We start from the raw sequence: 16,151 nt of genomic DNA, 5'->3' as shown, positions 1-16,151 counted from the left end.
TTGCTATGTAAACGTAATTGCTGTATTGTGTTGGAATTGGGTGAAGTCAGTGCTGACTCAAGTAAGTATAGAATAGGTGAAGCTTTGCAAAATAAACTTGGATTGTTTTAATTATTGCTTTTTAGTTCAGTTTCAGTTTTTAATTTTAGTGCCTTATTAGAGACTAATGTGAGATGAGTAACAGACATGCTGAGAAGGATTTTTGTCCTCTAGTTGGCTGCTCTGTTTTGCTGAGATGAAGTTCTTGTGGAGATGGTTACCAGCATCAAATTCCTGGGTGTGCAGTTAACATGTTGGTCACTCAACAGCGAGACACTGGTGAAGCAGGCACAGCAGCACCTGCATTTTCTGTGTCGCATGAGAAAAAGCACATCTTTCCCTATCCTTACCACTTTCTACAGAGGGACAATCCAGAGCATCCTGCCATACAACATCACAGTCTGGTTTAGAAGCATCACTGCTTCAGACAGGAGGGCAGTGCAGAGAGTAGTGAGGATGGCTGAAAAGATCATTAGCAGTTCCCTCCCTTCCATCTAGGACATAGCACATAAGCGATGCTTGAGCAGGGTCTGCAAGATTGTCTTGGACTCTACACATCCTCTTCACGACCTGTATTCCTTGTTACCTTCTGGGAGGAGGCTTCGTGGTATCCGAAGCAGAACATCCAGATTCAGTCACAGTTTTGTTCCATACAATATTAACCTTGTGAACTCTAAAACTGCCATTATATATTCAAGATGGACAGTGATTAATATTTATATGTTACTTATATGTAAGGGTGTAGGTCAGGGGTAGACAACCTTGGCTCTTTTATGACTGGCTCAGGAATTCTGGGAGTTGAAGTCCACAAGTCATAAAAGAGCCAAGGTTGCCTACCCCTGGTGTAGGTCTATACATATGTTGTATATAGTATGCTTTAAATGTGTGTTATGTATGTGTACACTTTTAGAGGAAGCAACTAAATTTCATTTTTTTAATGTGTGCCATTGTGCTCACAGGAAAAAAATGACAATAAAGGTTATCTAATCTTCCTTGTCTTTTGGCCTTTCATTCAATATAGCAAGTAGACAGTTAATTAAGAAAAACTATTTGGTAAACTTTATGCTATCACTTGACTCTCAATCCAAGTTTGTATTGATCCAGAGGTAACAGATTATTTGATCATTGTCTAATTTTTTAGCTATTCATTCATTTGGAAAATGCCTATTCACAGACCTAGGTGGCTTAACAGTGATAAAATGAGCAGCAACAATACTAAATTAAATGTATTGATAAAAAAAATCCCTATTAGCCTAATTATGGTTCTTTATAAAAGAGCACCTTTTTACTCTTTCTATTAACAGGTAAGGTATAATCTTGACCTGGTGATGTAAACCATCTGCCACCAAGAAATCCATCTGGGGCCGTGCACACTGGTGTCTCGGAAATAAGTGCCTGCGGTGCTCTCTTTTAGCTAGGAGGTATTGTTAATATGGCCCTGAAGGTGGCAAAGAACCAATATATAGAAGGCTTTATAGGTAATAGCCAGCAGTCTGAAATGGATCCAAAAGCCTAATCTAAGCCAATATAGCTCTCACAACATGTGTTACTTATTCAGTGGTTTCTGTGCTAGCTGTAGCTTTTAGGTTATTTTCAGGGTAAACGTGGAGAAAATGATGATAGTCAAACTTCAGTGTCATCTAGTTCAGGAAAGGTCAAAACTGACAAGTATGGTGAAGCTGACCAAAGACTCCTCTGACTGCAACCTTTACTTCCTGCTCTAGTAAGAATTGTGAATCTAGGAGACTCCTGTGACTGCTCATCTCTATGGCGACTCTATGTTCACTTGACAAAAAACAAAAGTAACTTAAATTGTATTCTTCAGGCACATTAGAAGTAAAAGCTAAGGTAGATGTAGGTCTATAAAGAAGAAAAAGTGGTGAATTGGTAATAGGGTAATGATGAGAGATCAGAATTGCTCCTATTCTGCCCCCACCAAGAGCCGTGGTGGCGCAGGGGTTAGAAGGCAGTATAATTCTGCTGACTGCCGGTAGTTTGATTCTCACCAGTTCAAGATTGACACAGCCTTCCACCCTTCCGAGATTGGTAAAATTAGCACCCAGATTGTTGAGAGCAATATGCTGACTGTAAATGGCTTAGAGAGCTGTGAAGCAGTATATAAGTCTAAGTGCTATTGCTATTTTATGACTATCTTGTCTCAGAAGGGAAATGGAGCTCTAGCTGCTTCTTATTACGTCAATGGGGAAAGGAGAGAACTCCAGCCTCAATGAGGTAAAGGGTAAGAGAGAACTTAGACAATTTAAAGAACTAAAAGTGTCAGTTGATTGCACCCTACTATATAAAGAAACTAATGGGAACATTTGCTAAACTTGTCTCAGGAATTCTTGGAGATGAGGCTGGAGGAGAGCAAATATTGTCATCTTCAAAAAGAGGATGAAGGAACATATGAGAGACTTCAGAATTTTCAGTTTGAAATCTGGAAAAGATTAGATTACAAAGCAGGATGTTCGTGAGCATTTCAATAGCATGGTGCTGAAGTAAGATCATAGGCTTGTGCCACACTTTAAAAAATGAAATTATCATTCAGATGGATAGGTTCAAGTGATGACTTTTGGATTGGTGGGGAGAGCTACTGCTTCTTTTAAGGCCTATGGCATCATTTTCTCTCTCGAGACGTTTACCTTCCATGCCCAGTTCATGTCCTCTCCGGCCATGTTTACAAGCAAAGAAGGGCATAATTATAAGTAATGGATCTCTTTGCACAGAGGTTGCTGTCCACATCCTCAGATGTCACAAGCCTGAGAGTATTTTGGTAATCTCACAAAACATGACCTTGTAATTTTATGAGATTGTTATCTAATGGGCCTCAGAAGTATGCTTTTTCAATTGCTGTCCCAATTGGAATTTCAGTGCCATGAAGGTCTGCTGCTGCCTTCCTGGTTTCCAGGAGAGCCATTAAGACCTGGTTATTCCATCTAGCACAGGAGGTGGGCATGTTATCAGTGAAGACTGGAATATGGTGACCACATGATTGTGTATATTTTTAATTGAATGTCGGTCTTGTTTATAGTGTGGGTGGGTTTCTTATTTTTGAGAGGATGCTTTTTATGTTGATCTTAATTGTTGACTGTCCAGAGCTTTTAAGAATGGGAGGTATATAAATTAAGTGAAGAAAATGCCTGGCAAACTAGGCTTTGGCAATTAACGGTCACTGCTGTACAGACTGTATTATTGTAGGGCTTTGTTTTATATTACATTTATGCTATTTTTTATGCTTTTATGAAATAAATTGAAATTGTTCTGACTCTATAAACAGTTAAGACTTTAAAAGTGAGCCCTATTCATATAATTAATTTAGACGATAAATACATTTATCAAGGAATAATTTGTTTATAATTTTTTTGAATTCCTATGCTGATTCTATCATATGTCAAATATACCGTATATACTTGAGTATAAGCCGAATTTTTCAGCCCACTTTTTGGGCTGAAAAATTCCACTTCGGCTTATACTCCAGTCAACAAAAAAACTTACCGAGGACTTGTGCGCGGCCGAGGCTTTGGTGCTTCCGGGATCCCGCGCACCTCTCCCAAGCCACCGCCGTCCGGAGACCTGCCGAAGTTTGGGGAGGTTTGGGGAGGTGCGCGCGCACCTCCCCAAACCTCCCCAAACGTCGGCAGGTCTCCGGACCTCCGCGCCCTGCCTGCCTGCTTCTTTCCGCAGCGGAAAGAAGCAGGCAGGCAGGGCGCGGAGGTCCGGAGACCTGCCGACGTTTGGGGAGGTGCGCGCGCACCTCCCCAAACCTCCCCAAACTTCGGCAGGTCTCCGGACGGCAGCGGCTTGGGAGAGGTGCGCGCGATCCTGGAAGCACCGAAGCAAGTCCTCGGTAAGCTCCGGGCGGTCACTTGCTTCGCGTCTCCTGAGGGAAGGGGGGGCGACTGGAGCGGGCGTGTTTCCTCGCCTGCTGGGCGCCGCGATTTGCCCGGGGAATGCGCGGGCCCCGAATGGCAGCGTGGAGCGAGGAAGCGGACAGCCAGGGCTTCCCCGAGAGCCGCGGCCACACAAAGTATTCCTGTGTATTCAGGCTTGCAAAATGGCGGATCGAGCCTCTGCTGGCGGCAGAGGGTTGCAGAGTGCGGATCCAGCCTCCGCCAGCGGCGGAGGCTTGCAGAACGGCGGATCGGCTTATACTCGAGTCAATAACTTTTTCCAGTTTTGGGGGGTGAAATTGGGGGTCTCGGCTTATACTCGAGTCGGCTTATACTCAAGTATATACGGTAAACTATTTTCCCCTGTGCTGCCCTATCATTAAGCTTCCTGTTCTCAGTTACATTTTTTTCTGCTTATGATTCATTTTCTAAATGTTAAACATAGTGATGACTGACTAATGGTTACTTTAGCTAGAATTGATGGGAATTATAGGCCAAGTACATGAAGAGACCCAAGTGGGAGATCTTACCGTATTTTCCGGCGTATAAGACGACTGGGCGTATAAGACGACCCCCTACATTTCCTGTTAAATTATAGGGTTTGGGCTATACTCGCCGTATAAGACTACCCCTCTTCCAACGCATACCAAATAAAAATTAAAAAACATCAGATTTGATTTTAATATGGTAATTTTAATTCAAATGCTTATGACATGCAGGTGCTTAGTAGGAAAACTGTCACTTATAAACATAAGGCTGTTTGTCATCAAACATGTAAACATAAAACAGTGCAAGTGGATTAAACTAATAATAATAATAATAATAATAATAATAATAATAATAATAATAATAATAAGAAGAAGAAGAAGAAGAAGAAGAAGAAGAAGAAGAAGAAGAAGAAGAAGAAGAAGAAGAAGAAGTTGGAGGGGACCTTGGAGGTCATCTAGTCCAACCCCCTGCTAAGGCAGGAAACCCTATACCATTTCAGACAAATGGCTGTCCAGTCTTTTCTTAAAAACTTCCAGTGTTGGAGCATTCACCACTTCTGGAGGCAGGTTGTTCCACTGGTTAATTGTTCTAACTGTCAGGAAGTTTCTCCTTAGTTCTAGGTTGCTTCTCTCCTTGACTAGTTTCCATCCATTGCTTCTTGTCCTGCTTTCAGGTGCTTTGGAGAATAGCTTGGCTCCCTCTGCTTTGTGGCAGCCCCTGAGATATTGGATCACTGCTATCATGTCACCCCTCACCCTTCTCTTCGTTAAGATACACATACCCAATTCCAGCAACCGTTCCCTATTTTCCTAATTCACTTTTTCACTTTTCCTAATTCACTCTAAAGCTTTCCCTGCGCAGAGCCTTAAATAACACCAGCTGCCTGCAATTAGTGCAGGTTCGCATCCCACCAGGCTCAAGGTTGACTCAGCTTTCCATCCTTCCAAGGTAGGTAAAATGAGGACCCAGATTGTTGGGGGCAATAAGCTGACTTTGTAATAATGCTGCTTGGGGGTGTGTGAAAGCCCTAATAAACAGGCATATACACAGAATGAAGGCTATTGCTAAGCACATTGATTTGTGCTTTAAATTGTAAGCCACCCTGAGTCTTCGGAGAAGGGCAGGATATAAATGGGATTTTTTTAAAAAAAGACCAAATGGGAGATCCGCTCCAGGTTTTCCAGCCAGCCCGCCCAGTTCCTGAGTCAAATGTGTCCTTAGAGCTAAGCCGCTGCTCTGGCTGCTGCCTTCCCCACCTGCCTTTCAAGTTGGGATATACTACAGCTGCTCTTCAACTTTAGAAGGAAAGACGCCCAGACCCCAGCCTGTAAAAAATCACAGACTGCAGCTTCTTCTCCAATTGGTCACGCTTTCCCTGCGCAGACTAAATGGGAGATCCGCTCCAGGTTTTCCAGCCAGCCCTGTCCCTAAATTTTCAGCACCCGGCGTATAAGACGACCCCTGACTTTTGAGAAAATTTTCATGGGTTAAAAAGTAGTCTTATACGCCGTAAACTACGGTACTTTATCATCTTTTATATTCAACTTCAAAGCCAGTTTTTCAAAAATCTTGAACTGCAGTGCCCAGATTGGATTCTATCTTATATTTAAGTCTAATACTTCCCCCCACTGTGTTCTTTTGCCACAGTCAACTTGATAACCCATTTTAAGTTGTCTTTACTTTTGCTTCCTGTTCCATTTTGTATTTTGAACTTTTGCATTTCCTTCCATTGCTGCTGTCTTCCTTCCTTATAAAAGCCATTGTAAATTCTTAATATTTGCAAGTTGTACGATTTTAACATTTTATTTTATTTTTATTTAGGATTATGACTCCTCTTCAGCAAAGCATTTGGAATATGATTAAATGTTTCCGAAGAAATTGGCGCTTATTTTCAGATTCAGAAAGGACTACAGTGTGTGGGGCAGATTGCATGCTGATGGCTTTGCTCTTATCTGTTGCCGAAATCAATAAGAAGGTTAATATATATTGATTTCAGGGGCATTTTACAATAGGTCAATGAGTCCATAAGTCCTCCAAACATGTTTGAAGGGTATCTTAATAATATTTTGTTCATTATTCTAATATTTGCAAATAGAAAAATATTTTATTTTGAAAAACTACTAAAGGGTTAATCAAAATCGTGTTATTTGCTTTGATTAGCTGCCTCATAAAGAGTTAATTTAATATCTTAGCTTGTACATCACTTAGGCTTCAAACAAACTGCAGCTCCTAAATTTGCTATAGTAAGTTCTTGGTTTAAATAAGAAAGCATAGTTCTTATGTTTATGGCAAAAACGGTGGGTATGCACATTCAAACCTCACAAACATCTGAATGAAGAATACATTTTCTGTTACATAGAGAGACAATGTTATATAGTAGTTAGGATGTATGTCTGGAAGACCCAAAATCAGTAGGGGAAATTCAATAGGTCATTCACTTTCAGTCCAAGTAGGAATGTTTTAGTGTTGAGTTCCAATTATGGAATACCTTCCCAAGGGAAACACAATTCACCTCTGGGTTTTAGACAGTTAGAAATATAACTCATGGCATTGGGGGCAACCAGTGCACAAGGACTAGAATACTTTTTAAATTGCTGCCAGTCACTTGCTTGGTTTTTGTAAAAAAAAATGGATGGTTTAATCATTATATAGTGATCTGTGAAAGGAAAAGGAATGTATTAAACAATTGTTATTAACACTGGAATCATTTTTTTCTTTAATCTCTCTTCAACTGCTTGCAGTTGAAAGATGAAGTATCTCATCAAACATTTCCAAGAAAATTTACTTTCTCTGGTGAGATCAACCATAGAAATTTTAATGCTCAAAGGAATTTATGCTCTAAAATTGTAAGCAGAGGAAAAATAAGCGAAACGTAAATCATTTTCAGCTTTATTTGTAATTCCATAATGCAACTTAAATATCTTTGTTTATGCCTCTATTCCCAACATAATGTATGTAAAATAATGTATGTTTTAAACTGAAAAGCTAGACTTGTTAGTCTGGCTGACTAACCAAGCATAAATATTACCTTTGCCTCATAAAATATGATAGGACAATGATACGAATTAACCATGTGCAGTTATAGAAATGTTCGACTTTGGCTTATTTTATCTGTTAAGGAATAACATAGACCCTCTGGGTAATGAGTATCCAATATTTTAGCTTGCCTGGGGTTCATTGAGTGAGGAGGAATTGTCTTGAACCCCATATAAAATATATAATATAGCTAAAGTATCTAAATATATAATGTTAAAAAGTTTATGCTATTGTGGAGCCATATTATAAGCTGTTGAGGGCCACATACAGCCCACAGATTGCTGTAAATGATCACAAAATATATATAAAATATTCAGTGAAAGTCCCAAATAAAGAAGCCAAGTAAAGAAAATGGCCTGGTAACCTACTTTAAAAAGAATTTTTAAAAATGTATGATTTATAGAAGTGCACCTCTTATAGTAGTGTACAAAAATTAAAACCACCATAACAATATAAATGCATGAAGTCTTTGTTAAAAAGTAACGCCAGAAGGAAAAAAACTACATCACAAAAAGACCTCACATGTTGACCCAAATGCCTGAGGGAAAAGCTAAGTCTTCACAGAGCCTTGTGAAAGGCTAACAAGATTGATGTCATTTGTTTTTCTGGGGAGGTTCTGTTCCATAGGACAGGTATAGCTGCAGAAAACTAGCTTTTAAAACTAAAAAGGCACCGGCATTGAAATACTAATATAGAAAATATATTCAGATTCTGCAAATTTTAAAAGGATTGGGAAGAAAACCTATAAAAGAAGCACTTAAATCATTTTTCCATAGTTACATCTTTAAAATGCATTCATCAGTGTCATGCAAAAAAATAAATACTTTTATGGAAAGACTCATTTTTAAACTTTGATACAAAATATGATTACTACAAAATGTTAGAACTGCAAAGCTTTAAGAATTGTAGATTTTTCTTCATTTTACCCTTCTGAAATACAATATTATTGTTGTCTATCACTGACTAAAGCTGTTGAACTTTATGAACTTCCTTTATGAATTAGCCAGCTGGCACTTGGTCCTAGCAAAACATTTTCTGAGTTCTACCACAAACTCTTGCAGTCCTTTCTATGAATAATATGCTGTCATGGTGGGCACCTGATCATGAAAACTGATATTTGGACAGCATTTTTATTTGGATTTAAATTGTTTTTACAATACCAGTATAAACAAATTTAAGCCCTGAAAATTCCTCATCTTGTGAGAAAAGATTTTGCCTGAATTATATTGGAACTTAACTAGCTGTTGCACTTCGAAGAACTGGTTTCAGAAACATTAGTGAAAAAAATATATTCCACTATCTTTAAGCTGCAATCTTATACCATGTGGAACAAACCACTTTAATATCCAAAAACGTCTAATAAATCAGACTAACCTACACTTAGATCTCTTTTATTTTAATGGGGAAAATAAAACTTTAGAGCAAAACTTGAAACAAGTTGAATGTTTTGTTGGAACAAAAATTCCTTCAAGTGCTGTGGGATAAAGCAGCAAACAGAGAAACTTAGTTATTATTTGATAATATAGCATAAGCCCACAGAAACTTTCAAAGCACTATAGTATTATTGCTCCTAGTAAATCATTCAATAATTACACTGTATAAATGTAATTCAACAACCAGTATAATGTAAAAACATTCGATCCTTTTATATGTTCACCTGTCACATTTCCTTTCTATCTTGTCCTTCAGGAAAATTCTCCCTGCTTTACCTTTCTCACGACAACAAAGGCATAGTTGCCTGACAATTCAATTATTAACCTTAATTGCTTGGTAAAAAACTAAAACTTTTCTTTCATGAGAAGATGGGCAAAGCCCAGGGTACCCATTTACCAAAACAACAGGAATAACAAATGGCAACCATTATCTTCTCTGCTATTTGGCTCCCTTGTTTTATATTTCCTGCATAATTTTTTTTGTAGTATTTTATTAATTTTCTAATTTTACATTTAAGTATTTAAAAAGCAACGTTGTGGCTGGGTTAATCGATAATTCAATAGCATACAAAAATCTTTAGTACAAATCTCAAGGTACCACATCAAATATTTCCTCTCTTTTTCCCTTAATATCTACTGTCTCATATTTGAACTAATACAGTTCTTAGTATATCAATTGAGTAAAAATTGCATTATTTATCAATAATTTTTTAGGTTATACATATCCTAGTTGCTTTTACATTCTAGACAATATCTTGTTAGTTTTTCCCAATATTTAGTTTCCCATCAAAATTTAAATTTAACATTTGATATTTATAATTTCCAAGTTTTAGGTAACCAAAGTTTCCTTTATCTCAATTCACATGAAAGTCTAATATTCAAGATACACATCTTATCTATTTAAGTATATTCTATTTTCCACTACCTTGCACCATCTAGTTAATACAATATAACATCCTTATTTTCAACTAATTTCCAAATGTCTTAAATTTAATGACCAAAATTTCCCTTATTTCAACATCAAATACTTCCTCCCTTTTTCCCTTAATATCTAGTCTCATTTAAGCTAATACAGCTCTTATTGTATCAACTAAGTAAAACGTGCTTATTACATTTATCAATAAATTTTTAGCTTATACATATCTTAATTACTTTTACATTCAATCTTTATAGACAATCAATATCCTATATATTTGGTTTTCCCCAATTTTTAATTTCTCATCAATATTCAAATTTAACTTTTAATATTTGTACTTCCAAGTTTTAAGTGACCAAAGTTTTCTTTATCTCAATTCATAACAAAATCTAGTATTCAAAATACACATCTTGTCTATTTGACTATAATCTATTTTAATTAGTAATATAAAATCCTCTCTAATAAATCAGAACCCTAATTTTCTTCAGCCTTATTCTAGCTTTCTTCCTTTGCCAGCTTGCCTTTCCATGTCAGTGCTTTTAAGTCATCAAATAGATCTCCCTCTGTTGTTATATATATTATTTGAAATAAGAGAGACCATCCAGTCGCCATTTTTTTGGAAAGGCTAACTAATCATCTCTATTATTCTAAATCCCCATAGTTGTCCTGATACATTTGTCTTCCCTTTGGTCTGTTCTTCTTGCTCTTCAAATTTCTTCTGATTTATATTTGTTGTTGTTGTTAGTTGCGAAGTCGTGTCCGACCCATCGCGACCCTATGGACAATGTTCCTCCAGGTCTTCCTGCAGCTTAATGACGAACCATATTCCTATGGCCAGTCTTTTGTCCGCCAGTTTGGAGGGCTGCCCTGGATCGAAGGGCTACTGTCCTCCCACGAACAAGCGGGGGTCCCCTCCTTGCTTTTCGCCCCTACAGGGCGACTCAACCCTTTCCAGGGTCCCCCAGCGGAGTGAAACCGAACGTGGAAGACGGAGCTTGCCTTCCAGTGGCCGCGATGGCAAACCGGAAGTCCCTATTTCCTGCACATGTTATTCACAGGCAGTACATATGACACTTGGCATTGGTTAAATTTATCCAATCAAATAGATGCAATATGCAGGAACCATGATGAATTATCATAAATATCACAATAAAGCAGAAGACAGAAAAATGATACACATGTAGGTGCATACCTGGGTAGCTTAGTTCAGTGTCATTGTTAGCTGACCTCATAGTGAAGAACACATTTATAACTCATAAAATGATTAAAATATATCAGGAAAATTTAAGTTAACTGATCACAATAGCTCTGTCATTTCAGGACGGTTAAGCTTGTAAATCATTTTTAGATCTTGACTGAAGTTGCTGCAGAGCATCACTACAGTCATTCTGAATAACTCTTTCTTCTTTTTTATAGCTTTGTGGTGAGTTTGAAGCATCTCTTAGTGAAGTGATACTATCTTGGAATTACTTTGTTCCTGACAAGCTAGGCATATTACCTGAAAATTCAAAAACTCCTGAAAATTATGCAGACATCAGAAATAGTTATGCGAGCTTTTTAAAGCGCTGCAATATGATGGATCTTGTAGATATATATATAAAATGTGAGACACTAGGATTGCAAATTGAATCCATCTCCTCTGTAAGTATGTGTCATTATTGATTTGAATATACAGGTATCAAATAAAAATTGTAATGTAAATCAGGGAAATTTTGTAGCTTTCAGTAAAGAAATATTTTTATCAAAATGAGGTCAAAACAGTCATATATAACTTCTTAGGTGTGGGTTAATAGGAATTTTTGTGAAGTGCAGTAGCATGCTTTTTGATTTTATTTAAAAGCCTGATAAGAAATGTAGCCAAAACAAAGGTATTTAAAATATGCTAAATTATCTGAACAATAATCTTGAAATCACAAAAGCATAGATTATGTGTTCTGTACCAGCCTGCTACCGGCCCTGCAGCAAAAGCAGGGATAACCCCTTTACAAACGGCAAGAGGCTGGAATAAAGCCTGCCAAATTTATTAACATAAAACAGAGCAAGACAAGACACCAACTATGAAACAGGAACTATCCAAGTGGTTGCCTTCAGCAAACCAGCCCTCCCACACATTTCCCTTAAATACAGTTCAGGGCGTGGCCTCTCTCTGCCTCCTTCCGAGGTGCCCCATTGCCTTCCTCTATTTACTCCTGATTGACTGCCTCCTGCGTTGGGCGTCCTTGAACAGGGCCAGCTGTGGGTCATCTTCATCCACGCTGTCAGGCTCACACAGCTGGGTCTCCGTCGTGACCAGGTGGGAGGGGCCCGGCTGAGGGCTCTGCGGAGCCTCAAGGCCATCATCAGCAAGCTCTTCAACACCCCCCTCCTCCTCCTCTGAGTCGTCCGACCCAACTGCCGAACCCACAGGCTGACCCTGAATCACAACATTATGTGGCTTAGAGCTACAGATCATTTTCTGCATTGATGTATTTTTTGTAGAATTACTGTTGCTGATGCCTTATCTAAACAAAAGATTTATTTATTGATATTTATAATTTATTTTATATATGTGTACATACATATATAATAATCATTTTCTATATAATTCATTGTACCCAACACAGTACAATGCAACACTTGTAAAAATTACTTAAAATCTTAGTAATCAAACATTCAGAAAAAATAGCATTATCAAATGCATTATAGCATTATCAAATACATATGTTAATCATTATGGAAAAATAAGTCAACTTTAGAAAAGCAAAGTACAATGGACATTTCCTGGAATGCTGCTCTATAACCATACACAATAATGGTTACTTATAATAGTTGAAGAATGTATGTAGTTTATTCCTCCTTGCTGGACAGCAATTCAGCTGAGTGAGGAAAATGTTTCATTTTCTAATTCAAGGAAACTGATTGGTTAGAAAATATGCCTTTATTTAATTACTTCTGTTTCCTCTGGAATGGCAAATCGCCTAAGAAAGATACCATATAGATACTGAATAGCCACATATTAGCTGAGGGGTACAGGTAATCCTAGAGGGACGTGGTGGCTCAGTGGGTTAGGACGCTGAGCTTGTCGATCGGCAGTTTGGCGGGTCGAATCCCGAATGCCGCATAGCAGAGTGAGCGCCTGTTACTCATCCCAGCTTCTGCCAACCTAGCAGTTCGAAAGCACGTAAAAATGCAAGTAGAAAAATAGGAACCACTCCGGTGGGAAGGTAACAGCGTTCCGTGCACCTTTGGTGTCTAGTCATGCCGGCCACTTGACCACGGAGACGTCCTCGGACAAGCGCTGGCTCTTCGGCTTTGAAACGGAGATGAGCACCGGCCCCTAGAGTTGGAAACGACTAGCACGCATGTGCAGGGGAACCTTTACCTTTTTACAGGTAATCCTTGACTTACATTTGTTTAATGACTGTTTGAAGTTACAACGGCACTGAAAAAAAGTGACTTACGACCATTTTTCATACTTAGGACCGTTGCATCTTCAAGATCACATGATCAAAATTCAGATGCTTGGGAACTATTTATAATATTTATAATGGTTGCAGTGTCCTGGGATCATGTAATCACATTTTTTGTGATCTTCTGACAAGCAAAGTCAGTGGGAAAGTCAGATTCACTTAACAACTGTGGCAAGAAAGGTCGTAAAATGGGGCAAATCTCACTTAACAAATATCTTGCTTAACAGCAGAAATTTTGGGCTCAATTGTGGTTGTAAATTGAGGAATTCCTGTACTTTGTGAAAGTATCAACTTTAACTGAAACAGTGTTAGGATTTTAATTTTAATTCCTCTGCATGGAAACATGTTTGTGTTTATCATCTGAACATCCACAGAGTAATATATAAATAGTACAAACTTCTTAAATTTTGTTACTTTATTCTACCTCTTGATGTAGGAGGAAAGGTAAAGTCTATTACCTACATTTTCAGCCTTAAAAGGGATATTTTGACAGCTCTCAATACCAACAGTGATTCACAATGGTTAACTGAAAGGTTTCCCTAATGGTCCAAGTACCAATATTCTAGGATTCTGTCAATGACCTCTCTTTAGGGGATAGTTATGATGATTTATGCAAGGATCAGGAAGCCCCCATAACTTGCTTCTCTTTATAAATTGACTATCAAGCTAACTATAATTCTGAATTCTCTTCTTTGCAAAAGGTACAATTGTTAGAATTTATTGCTGGAACAGCAGATTTAACAATTGAGAACAATTCTACTAATTCTGCACCCTCCACGCCAACGAGAAGAATGAACCAGGATAAAGAAGATGTAAGATTTGTGTCTTCTATTTTATTTCCTAACTACTATAAACTTTCTTATAAAAGATAATTATATTATAGTGACCTATGACTATAATAAATATTTCATTTGCTAATTATTATGCTAGCTGTTTTTCCCCATTTTAATGGTTAGTGTCAAAGCCCTATTCTTTTGACTTGTTGAACTCCCAAATGTTTTTTGGGGTCCTGCTTTAAATTCTGTATTACCGGTACATGGTTTTTAAAAGTCTGATCAGAAATAAAATGGAATGTTCTCAAAACATTTACTGGCTTTTGAATCAGTAACAATTTAGCAATAATATTATCCATTATCTGTTGATCGATACAAATGTTCTAAATGCCAGATTGTAAAGGTTAAAAAATATATGATTAATATAAAATTGTGGTCAGTGCATGCTTATTTATGCTAATTCTTATCTAAAATGTGGCCGTGTAGCCTTGTGTGGGGGACACATGGGCCCACATAACCATGCAGCTGGCCGGCCCCATAAGACTCCCCCCCACCTGTATTAAAAACTGCTAAGCCCCCATCTTGTAATTCTTCTATACATTTGTTTATAATGTTGATTTCTAATTTTAAAGTTTTTAATCTTGATCTGAAATTATTTTGATTTTAATGTTTAATTTTACTGATTATATTGTGTACCACCCAGGAAAATAGGTGGTTAACGAATGTGAAATATAAACTAATAAACACATACATTTTTCAAAATAGCGTCAGTAATTTGAAAAAATATATAGATCACATTTTACTTTATTAAAAAAGTTTCTAATACATTGTTACATCATATTTTTTGAAGGAATCTAGAAGAAAAATTATAGGATTGTGTTTTAATTGTAGCTGCCATTAATGGTGAAGAAAACTTTGTATGCATATTTAACTTTACTGGTTAATTCCAAAAATGATCTGGCTTTTGCTCAAATTTTAAACATTCCTGATAGAGGACTTGGAAGAGAGGCTTTTACTGATCTAAAGCATGCTGCCCAGGAGAAACAAATGTCTATATTTCCGGTATGTATGAGAGATTGCTTTGCTTTGTGTTGACATTGAATAGATGTAACAAATAGTCTTAAATGATTGATTCCGCTACTCAAAAGTTAACTTAGGATTCTTTTTCTAAGTTAAGCAAATGTATATAGAATATTATTTTAGGCTCATATAAAGATTACTTTAGTAAACAATTGATAATGTTATTCATAAAATAATCATAGAATATGATAATGAAAAAATTCTTTTTTTAATTTCATTATTTTAAAATTTTAAAGCTTTTTGATGATCATACACTATCAATATTTACATCACCCAAAAATATAGATATTATGAAGAAAAAAACATTATAGTGATTGAAATAAGCAACCTATAACAAAAAATTAATTAACAAAATTATGTAATTATAACTATAATTTATTATTGTTAATTCAACCATTGAGCTTCTAATTAAATGTAGTCCATTTCATAACTTACTGTGTCATTTGACCTTGTTAGCAGAAAAGTTAGCCTGTTGTTTGATAGGTGCATTGCTCAAATATATATTGAGTATTTTGAACACCTTGTCAGCCCAAATACGGGCCAAATCTTTTTGCCTGTATCAGCCCAAACTCAGGCAGTCCACAGACAGCAGTCGCAACTGCGACAATTATTATTTGCGTCAATTTTTTGGATAGCTAACAAAGAATTAAAGGGAGACTGATATAGCTATTTCAATTGTATTTGTTCTCATCAGTCAGCCACACCCTTCTGAGATTCGAACCTGGGCTGATTGCACATTAGGCAGTTGTTTTAACCTCTAGGCCACAAGCTTTTTCTCGCTTTGTCACCTGTATTGGGGAGGGAAAGTGACAAAGTGGGAAAGAGCCTGTGGCCTAGAGGTTAAAACAACTGCCTAATGTGCAATCAGCCCAGGTTCGAATCTCAGAAGAGTGTGGCTGACTGATGAGAACAAATAAGTTTGAAATAGCTATATCAGTCTCCCTTTAATTCTTTGTTAGCAATCCAAACAATTTACGCATATACTGTATATATCATACTAAGTTAAGATGCAGGCATCTTGGCAGCTGCTAAAGCAATAAAGCCTT

At 37.3% G+C, this 16,151-nt stretch overlaps 1 protein-coding gene across 1 annotated transcript in view; it reads left to right on the top strand.

The window, feature by feature from the left end:
• Positions 1-6,239: 6,239 nt before the first annotated feature.
• The window catches only part of PARPBP (PARP1 binding protein), a 40,026-nt gene continuing 30,114 nt past the window's right edge, over positions 6,240-16,151 (top strand). Inside the window, exons 1-4 of the mRNA XM_081330263.1 lie at positions 6,240-6,393; positions 11,220-11,444; positions 13,954-14,064; positions 14,917-15,087. Coding sequence (XP_081186389.1) covers positions 6,244-6,393; positions 11,220-11,444; positions 13,954-14,064; positions 14,917-15,087 — 657 coding nt within the window. The 5' untranslated portion in view covers positions 6,240-6,243. The remainder of the gene's footprint in view (positions 6,394-11,219; positions 11,445-13,953; positions 14,065-14,916; positions 15,088-16,151) is intronic.

This window comes from Vipera berus (genome assembly GCF_964194415.1).
Source record: "Vipera berus genome assembly, chromosome: 6".
Taxonomy (NCBI): Eukaryota; Metazoa; Chordata; class Lepidosauria; order Squamata; family Viperidae; genus Vipera; species Vipera berus.
This window is presented reverse-complemented; position numbering and strand designations above follow the sequence as displayed.